This window comes from Calidris pugnax, unplaced genomic scaffold, assembly GCF_001431845.1.
Source record: "Calidris pugnax isolate Ruff unplaced genomic scaffold, ASM143184v1 scaffold133, whole genome shotgun sequence".
NCBI lineage: Eukaryota > Metazoa > Chordata > Aves > Charadriiformes > Scolopacidae > Calidris > Calidris pugnax.
In genome coordinates, this window is record NW_015090977.1 from 2,942,846 (window position 1) to 2,952,405 (window position 9,560).

Consider the following 9,560-nt stretch of genomic DNA (forward strand, 5'->3'; position numbering starts at 1 on the left):
CGTCAAAATGAAAGCTTAGCAATACAAAGTGGAAACTCCTCAGCAGAGACATTAATATTACTTTGCATTTTACAAACTGCCTGTTCTGGAGAGTCAGTGGAGTGAAAAGGAGTCTTAAGGTTGGTGTAGCTGATAATTTGTTGAGCAAAGCACAGTGATGGAGGGCTGCTGTACTGTCAAGCAAGATGAAATTAGTCGTTTGACAAGAATAGCTTAGGGGAGGATGAATGGCAGTGAGAGATAAAATAGGAAATAAGAACCAAGCTGCTCGGGAAACTGAGAATAAGGGGAAAAAACTTTATAGAAGAGGGGGAGCTGGAGGGCAGAGGCATGAAAACAAAGACTTACACTTCAAATTTTGCACAGGTTGCAGCACAACTGGGTGGAATTCGAGGAGGCTGGTGCTGAGGTTGCAGGAGCCAAAGCAAGGCTTACCTTGGGCATGGGGTGGTATTTCTGAATGTTAGGAATGAATCTGTATAAATAAATACGCTAAAATGTTCCCTGTGGGCTAGAGCTGTGCCCTCATAGTAGGGCTGAATTCTTGTGGGTTTACTTGTTAAAATTACATGGCCCTGTAATTACACCCTCTTTTTGAAGGGTACGTGTCATTGCATTGGTTAGAGGGGTGGACATTATCTTTAGCCGTTCTTCCCCTTTTAGACTGCAAGAAATGTGTAATTGCAGGTTTGAGCCAGGGCTTTTTTATTCCCCAAAGTCTCCTGCCTCCCCGAAATTCATGGTTAGTGAGTCAGTCCTTGTCTTATTCCAGCAGATGGTGCAGACTATTCAGGGACGGAGGCTCCCCAAAGCATTCTGCTCCTTCCTTTGAGGGAAGGCAGACTTCCTGAGTGGGGGAAAACACTGCCAGAAGGATGGCCCTTGTGCTCTCTAACTGCTATTCCACAAAAATAGAGTACCATCCTTTTTAACCAGAAGCTGAGGGAGATTGGAAGCAGAATCTACTATGGACAGCAGTTGTTTTGCACAGAAATAGCTGCAGCGTGGCAGGCTACGGTGAGTTAGACTAATATTTTCAAGTAGTAGGATGGCTTGGTTGGGTGAGGGGGTTCCCAAGAATCTTTCACAGTAGCTTATTTCAGGCACAGGCTGCTATATCAGAATCCAGGGAGCTGTGTTTGTCTCAGACTAAAGTGGTGCTGTAACGGGACATTGCCTTTTGCCAAAACAGGGCAAAACCAGTGACATTCATCTACAGGTGTCAAAATCTGCATTTCTGCTCGCAGGCAAAATACACTTCTGTCTTTATACCGCTGAGGTCATGCCCAAATTCAAGGCATTCTGCCCATTTCACAAAGCCAGCTGTGACCCCGTGAATGTCCCCTCCACGCTCTACAGGTGAGATGCCCAAAGCTTATGGGGCTTGGACAGTCTTTAGGGATTAGCCATTTCACCTCACAGCCCCTGTTGTCCTCCGGGATAAGGTGTAGCAAAAAGCAGACCCTTTGCAAGAGCCCCTCTTCTCTTTCCAGCCTTCACACCCTGACTTTTTTCCTCCCCAGCTTTGCAATTACTCAAATTGAGTGCCTTTTTCCTTTCTCTGTTGGGTCTTTCAATGCAACATCTTAAGCAAGTATGTTCTGCTTTACTCTTTATTAATTCTGCCAACATAAAAATTACTTAAAAAACACTTTATAAAATACATCTTGAAAAATCTAGCATTACCCAAGAACCTAGAGTTTCCCAGGAAAAGGGCTGGAGATAAGGAACAAAAGGGGTTTCCCACTGCAGGCCCTCCAGCATCAGTGCCAAGAAGTGGGAGAAGGGAATCTTTGAAAAGAGCCTGTGCCTGGAAACGGCTGTGACACATCCTAGAGAAGACAACTGGTTACTAGTCCAGTTGATCTCAAGGTCATTTTCTAGGTGGGTACAGACAGTTTTCAGAGGAACACTTTGAGGGAGACATGTTCACAGGAACTGCGGAAGGAAGAGACATATTAATATTTCTGGCTGTTGTCCAAGCTGCCAGATGCTGATGATGATTCCAGGCTATAGGGGATTCTAATAAGAGCTTAATAAACACTCTAATAAGAGTCTGGGGACAAGGAAGTCTCCCTTCCAGGACTGAGAGCCCTGGAAGGGAAATCCAGGCAGAGGAAGCTTTTCAGGTTCAATAGAGGGGAACCCCAGCCTGGAGAAGCTCATCAAAGCTGGAATGGGCTACCTCAGGACTGGTCTCTAGGGATCTGTAAAGGAAAACAGCAAAGGATGGTCTCAGAGGGAGGTCTTCAAAGACAGGCGGCCTCTTTCAGCTGGTCCAAAGGGTCAGGAAACAGTCCCAGAATGTTTAGGCTCTGCTCCTCTCTTATTTGGGAATGGGATACTCATTGACATCTGTTGCTTCGTGTGAGTCCCGTGGTTTTGTCTGGGGAGCAGCATTGGGGTTAGGGTTGTGGACGCTGCCTATGAAGAGGGGGATGCCTGTTTCATCTTCAAACATGATGAAGACAAAGGGCCGGTCAAGGCTGAAGGCAGAGAATGAGCGTGAAAGTGCGACGCCGGTAGCACCAGATGCTTCCATCCCATCTTCCTTAAGCTCCAGGGTGGATTGATGCTGTACACTGGATACAAAGAGAGGGTCATCTGTGATCTTCTGAAAATCTGGGCTTGTGAACAGCTCCTGGAGGCCTACAGAGAAACCAAATTAAGTTAACCTTTCCCAGTTGGTGCCGCCAGTGCTGATTTTTCTCAAAGCTATCCAAAGAAAGCCATTCCCTAATCTGTTGTCCAACATGGAGGACTGGAGGTAACAGAAACAAATGCTGCAGTCCAGCCAGGTTCCCCAGTCCCTCTCTTGTATGAAGAACTGAGGGTGGCAAAACCAGAACAGTTTTCACATATGTTGTCCACCTCATTTAGAATAGTAGTGTAAGAACTTAAAGCCTTCCTTAAAAAGCAGCAGCAAGTCAGAGGGCTCTTTCTTGCTAGGCTGGAAATGCTTTTACAGAGCTGGGTTTTTTTTTTAAGGAATTCTGCAAAGCAGAGTGAACTCTTAATTTATCTGGAAATGCAGTGGTGTTTTGTTTCAGTGAGCTCCCAGTTGGAGGTTTTGTGCTCTGCATTCTCTCTGTTGGGAAGTCCTGTGTAGTGGACACTGTAAAAGGACAGAGATAAAGGCTGACACACGGGAGGAAACTGGGCTTGGCTATAAACAGGGGAATAGGACGAACTCATAAAGATTGTGAGGAGCTGTGAAAGCTGCCTTCTCTGTAGTATCATCTTGTTGGAGCAAAACATTTGGTGGTAGGCAAGAGTATGGAGGAGGAGAGGAATAGGAGTTGAAGGAGTTTGGACGTTATCTGGAGCAAAGCTGTGAGGCACAGCTTTAGAAACAAGGATGTTAGGGAACAGATGCCATAGAGATGGATCAGCTTCGCTTGTTCTGTGCAAATCCTGTTAGGGGCCTTACCCATTTGACTGAGAACCGCGTTGAGTTCCAGCTGGGAGTCCAGTTTTATTTTGGGGATCTTCACTGTGGTGGGTACCTCTCTGGGGAAAAGCTTGCATAGCTGTCTGTAAGGGAAGTTCTCCAGCACATGAGCGGTATTCCAGGTATACTGGTTTGGTACAATGGCCACAAAACTCATGTTGTTCTTAAAGGGAAACTTGGCCACCTGGAAATAAAACCAACCAGAGAAAGGAAAGTCCAGAAAGTGGAAATCCAGAAGGTGATGCTTTTAATCTGGTCTTTTTCTAATTGGTCTACAGAGCCAGTCTAGCTATCAGACAAAAACAGCCTGGTAGGAAGGAGGTATCTGATTTCTTCAGGGGAGAAAGTTTGTTGGCAAATAAACAGCATCAGATTTTAGTATTTAGCCACTGACTGGTAAAAACTGAACACATGGTGGGGTGGAAGCCCACGTGCACAAACATTGTACCCACTCTGGCAGTAGATGTATTCTGAAGGGCTCCAACTGTACATTGCCTGAGGGAATTCCTTTCCATATTTCCTCATTTATCTTTAACTCAGGGCTTTAAATCTCCATTAATTCCCACTTAGTGGGAATATTTCTTGGTGGTTTTTCCTTGAGATTGAGAGTGAAGATTCAACATTCTTGCTAGAAGCAAGGGCAAAAGGATGCTTATTAAATTTTTGTGTGCTTTGCCTGTTAAAAGACATTTGTTTTTTTTGAGAGAATAGTTGCAGTCAGTGAAATACAAGAGCAAGAGGAAATTCCAATCAAAGTTTGTAGTGCTCCTAATAGAGCCCTACCTGAATGTCCTGGGACTCCAGTGTAAACCAGCTCAGGGAGTATTTCTGGGCTTTCATCATCTCAACTGGGACCACGAACTCCTCGTCAAGGTAGAATACATCTGGCCCAGTGAAGCTAACATCAAACTTATTGATCCAAAACCCTATCAAAATAAAAGTTTAGAATTCAACAAAGTTAAATTCGGGTAGGAAAACAGGAACTACCAAACTGACACTCCTCCTCCCATGAGTTCTACAACAAGGCAGATAGTGACCAGGCAAGTAGAAATACAGCAAAGAGAAGTCAGTACCAAAGCTGGAAGAGCCCTAACAGCAGGAAGCTCTTATCTTCCAGAGAGGGACTATGGAATAACAAAAAAGAACGAGGATTAATCCTCATGCCTCAGAGTGGGAGATTACTGAAGGCTATGAAGATAAAGGGTTGGATGTTTGTGCTTTGAAAAATGAAGAGCCTTCGCGCTGCGTCGGGTGAAACAGTGCTCCAAAACCACGCTGAAGCGTTTGCGGATTTACCCCGGGAGTAAGTGCTTGGTCTGTGTTTCCATGCACAGCCCTCAGGGAATTAAAAGAGGGAGATGTGCCTGGCTGCTGTGCTGCAGTCAGAGATCCCCAGAAGCTGGCTCCGAGCTCTGTGGTTGGGGTGCAGCAAGTTGCCTGTGCCCTGGTTAAGATATAACAGTGATGTGCCCCTCTCTGGGATCCTGAACCACGAGGCAAAAATACTGCAGGTTCCACCTGCTGCGTTCTGGCTCCGCTATCGAGTAACATTTTTAGCACATGGGAAGCAGTTGGGAATCATTACTGTGAAGATATCCGAGCAAGAGGAATGGCAGATGTATGAGAAAGGAACAGGCAGATTGACTAGGAGGAACAAGGAGAGGAGATGCCGTTCAGCGACAGCGCTGGAGGAAAACTAGCAGATTTCAAACTATTCCTCTGGATCATCAGGCTTGAAAATTAAGGCCTGTGGAGCTCACCGTGGAAATGGATTGCGTTGAGCAAGAGCATCACTGTGTTTTCAGGGAGCTGATGCAGGAAGGTGGGTATTTGCCCATGAGTTGCTTCCTTTACCCACTTGTTTATGGCCACGAGGTCATCCTCATTCATCCCAGAAAGGGTCATGGGCTTTGCTCCGTAGAATTTCTCTGAATCCTCCAGGAACTTGTCTTTCACCTCAAATCCTGGCAGAGGGGGAGAATTCTAAATGAAGCCATCGGACATTGAAAAAAAAAATATTTGCTCAGTGGCTCAGCCAGTGGCACAACACTCCCCAGGAGGAGAGCTTAGGGAAACAGAGACATCTCCCAGTATGGCAGCGGGGTTCCATCACCCTCTGTCACCGAGACTTTTATCCTGTGCCAGTAGAGACACCCCCCCGTGCCAGCTCTCACCTTTCTGCAGGTACAGACGCGAGACAAGGCTGAGGGCGGATGCTGTGAGCCTCCTGCGAAGGGTGCCAAACATGTGGTGGAGACAGGGCACCCCCTCCAGATGCATGGCCTCCAGCAAATGCTTCTCCGTCTCATTTGCTGCTCCTAAAAAGCAAAGTCAAATTCCTGTTTGGAAAACAGGGACAATACTCGTCCTGCCTCGTGTTAGAAACATACTGGGCCTTACAAAAGAGGCTGGAGAAACCTGAGAGTAGGAGCCTCAGCAGGGCCACGGAGGGCACCTTCAATTGTAATCGTACCTAATTAAAGCTGCAGAAGTAAGACTAAGGGGAAAGTGTTTAATCTTTACATTTTGCACTCCGGGACGGGGTGCAGGGAAGGGAAAGAATCGGTGCTTTTGTAAGTAAGAAATTACCCAGCGCCAGGTGAGACAGGGCAAGGGCGATGCTGAGGGGTGACAGGACCACGTTGGTTCTGTTGGACTGCAGCTGGACCTCTCGCAGGAGATCGATGCTGAATCTCATCAAGCCATCTGCAAGCCTGCGGCTCTTCTTCCATGTCATCTCACAGTTTTTATCACCAGCCTCTCCTTCCCCTTCAGAAGAGGGAATTTCCCCGGGTGGTGGCTGTTCATGACAGCTCCCAGCCCCAGCTGCGGCTTCATCTTCTGTGCTCCAGTCATTCCTCGTGCCTGGTGGGGTGGTGGCGAAACGTAACTTGGGTCCTTCAATCTCCTGGAAGCTGTCATAGGTAAAGTCTACCAGCTCTGCGTTCGGTGGGGTTGCGATGGCTCCCGGCAGAGCAGATTGCACAACTCCAGCACTTTTCAGGTCCTGGAGAGAAACGAGAAGAATAGCACTGGGAAAAGAGGAGCATGGTGCTACCTTCCCTCATGGGTTTTACTGCACACCTAAATGGGTTGAGAAAACTCTCCAGCTTCTCTACTCTGCTGCTGTACTTGCTTCAGTTTGCCTTTTAACCTTGAGGTTAAAAGCACCTCGAGGAGTTGGGAAAACAGGTCTCGTAAAAATAGACTGAGTGAGGGTCTTGGAGTGGTTCCTCCTCCACTTGTGCTCAGGCCCTGCCCCAGGCAATGAGCCCAAAAGGTTCTGAGGGCAAGAACCACCACCTGCTCTGTGCATCTCCTGTCCCTTCACTGTTTATAGATCCATCCTCCTCAACCTTGATTTCACCTCCTCCTCTCACATATTTTAGCGCTGCTGTTCCCCACATCGGTCAGCACCCTCTGCTGCTGTCACAGCCTTGATCCATTTTGGCTCAAACCCTCCTCCAGGCATCTGTCTCTTCTTGACTTGTCTGTTCTATTCCATCCCTCTTCTCTCCAAATTTTCTCATTTTCCAGTTTTCCTAGGCTTTAGCCTGTAGCGCTGCCGCTACTGTCCTCACATTTGCATGGTCTCAAACACATGCTTTTTTCCCTCAGATCTCTAGCTACCGGTCTTTCTCCTGCCACCTTCATAGCTGGTTGTTTTCCTCATCTTCCCTTATCAATCAGGAATGAAATAATCCACCTGCCAGTCCCTGTAAACACCAGCGACTGCTGTGTACTCCATATGCTGCCCAGTTATTTGGGCTGGAGATTCCAACACGAAGGAGCACAGTGTCGGTGGCAGTGGTGGGTGAGGGAGGGAAACCTGCACAAAGATGGACCTTCTTGTTGCCCTGCCTGGACTCATCCCATCTCAGGATAAACTGGAAAACTGTGGCAAATATCACAGCATAACTTCAGTCCCCTGGGTGGAACCAGTCATTGCTTACCTTCAGCTCCCCATCTTTGTCTAAGAAGAGGCGCCGTTGCTCAATGGCATGTGCCGAAATAAGCTATAGGGAGAAGAAAAAACCCAAAACAACAAAGTCAGATCCCAAATAATTTCCTCTGAATTTCCAGAGTCAGTCTTCTCTGCCCCCACTCCTAACGTGTTCCCATGGGGCCAGGTCAGAGGTTCCCATAGCAGTCCCCACATGGCTATGGGATGGGGAGGGCTTTAGGATGCAGACCCAGAGCTGCTGGGGTCCTCCGTGGGGAGGTGGAAGCGAGCAGGAGCCAGGAGAGACTGCAAATGCTGGGTTTGTTTAGAAAGGGACCAGGTCAGAAGGGTAGAAAATAATGTATCCTCTAGAGAGCCAGCAGTGCAGTTTTGCAATCTCAGATCTGACGGGGATCCAGATTTAAAATGTGGGGAACAGAAAAAAGAAAAAAAAAAAGCAAGCTGTTATTAAACAACCTCCTGTTAACCCCTGAAGGTCACAGTCACTAAATAAGAGTTGAAGCCAAGTTTCCAAAGAACTGCTGCAGAAATCCACTTGAATGGATCCACTTGAATAATGATAATATCCATAATGGTATTATCTGGGGAAAGGATTAGAAACCTTGCTGCACTGGGGCACGGGCTAAACCCTAGCAGAGAAGCTGTGTCCTCCACCACTTTGCCTTCCAGGGCTCTTCACGCAGAAGCATGGGGTGGTGTTTGCCCCGTGCTCTGGTGCAGGAGAGCCTCCTCGCCCCCCTGGCCCTTGGCTGGCTGGGGAGAGAGTGGGCTCACCCCACAAAGCCCCCACCATCACCAGAATGAAGCGACTTACCCCCCGGTGACTGTGCAGAGCAGACAGGCAGAGCAGCCACAGACCCCAGAGGAACACCATATTTCTGGAACAGAAGGAGCAGGCAAGAGAGAGAAGTTATTTCCAGCTGCCTGGCTGAGCCTCCTCAGGTCTACAGGGAGAAAATTATCAACCTGGCCAAACAGGTTGGCGCAGGAGCTTGCACAAAGCGATAGGGAGATGAACAATGCTGCAAAGAAACAACACAGGGCTCCTGGGTCCAACGCCAAGGCAGCGAAATCAGAGCAGAAGAGGGACCCGCGCCGGAGCAGAGCTGTAACCACAGCCAGGTTCCTGCATGGAGCTCCTCAGCTTGGATCCTGCATTTCTGACCCCATCGCCCCCGTTTTTCTGGATTGCAAATGGTGTTTCCCTAATCAGTCCTGCACACGCTGTGCCTCTGGAAGAAGACAAGAGGCTCTGCTCCTCTCCCGGGCAAACCCCCAAGGTTACAGGCACAGCATCCTGAGCTGTGGGGAGAAGGGATACTAACCTGGCTCAGAGGGGCTGCAGGCACTCAGCGAGTGCAGCCTGGGAGGGACTTTGCAGGTAGAAAATGCAATACCAGAGCAATTTATCAGCAACGTGTCCTGGAATAGAGAGTCCTCCCCTTCCCAGCACTCGCCTTCCCCCTTTGCTGGCAAACCCAGCCTCTCCCACCCCCGCACTCCGGTTCCTTTACGGGACATGGGGAGCAGGGCTTCCAGGGCCATGGATGAAACCCCACCCATTCCCTGGCCACCGCTTCACCCAGCCACTTTTCCCTTTCAAACAGAAATAACATGTCTTCTTCTTGACATAAAGCCCCCATGCCAAAGCCCAGCCCTCGGCACGGCTGCCATACGCTTAATTCCTGGCCCTACTTTCCAGTCCCTGCTCTCACCCAAAACTGCTGGGCTCCCACCCCGGTTGCCAAGTGGAAGAAGCAAAAGTTGAGCCTGTTTCATTCCCCCCTCTTCCCTCATCCCAAATCCTGCAGCCACGGACAACCCCAAATACCCCTTTCCTCCCAGATGGTGCCTACTATCCTTTAACCCTCTGCCAAATTCACCCCCTTTTCCCAGACAGATGCTATTTCTTCTTGGAAGAGCCCCCATTTACTGTCAAATCCTCATTTATTTGCCCCTTACCTGAGGTTGTCCTTGTCCACGTTGGAACCGGCACGCGCGTTAGCCCAGCCGATGGCTCTGCGTGGGGCAAACCCAGTCCCTTCTCCAGCCCCCCCCACCAGCAGCGACCTTCGGCACCACCCCCTGTTTGAGAATTTGGGAGGCAAATATTGACCCACAGCATCTGGTTAAACATTGGTTGGG

The 9,560-nt window shown here is 48.6% G+C and overlaps 1 protein-coding gene across 2 annotated transcripts in view; it reads right to left on the minus strand.

The window, feature by feature from the left end:
- Positions 1–1,595: 1,595 nt before the first annotated feature.
- Positions 1,596–9,560, minus strand: part of SERPINF2 (serpin peptidase inhibitor, clade F (alpha-2 antiplasmin, pigment epithelium derived factor), member 2) — a 9,534-nt gene continuing 1,569 nt past the window's right edge. The window contains exons 2-10 of one of the 2 annotated variants that reach the window (XM_014953199.1): positions 9,378–9,500; positions 8,230–8,293; positions 7,405–7,467; positions 6,041–6,458; positions 5,626–5,769; positions 5,212–5,415; positions 4,235–4,377; positions 3,431–3,635; positions 1,596–2,649 (exon numbers count right to left, since the gene is read on the minus strand). In XM_014953199.1, coding sequence (XP_014808685.1) covers positions 2,327–2,649; positions 3,431–3,635; positions 4,235–4,377; positions 5,212–5,415; positions 5,626–5,769; positions 6,041–6,458; positions 7,405–7,467; positions 8,230–8,293; positions 9,378–9,500 — 1,687 coding nt within the window. In that variant the 3' untranslated portion in view covers positions 1,596–2,326. Of the gene's footprint in view, positions 2,650–3,430; positions 3,636–4,234; positions 4,378–5,211; positions 5,416–5,625; positions 5,770–6,040; positions 6,459–7,404; positions 7,468–8,229; positions 8,294–8,740; positions 8,857–9,377; positions 9,501–9,560 lie in introns of those variants that run through there. The other variant, XM_014953200.1, reaches the window with a different exon arrangement.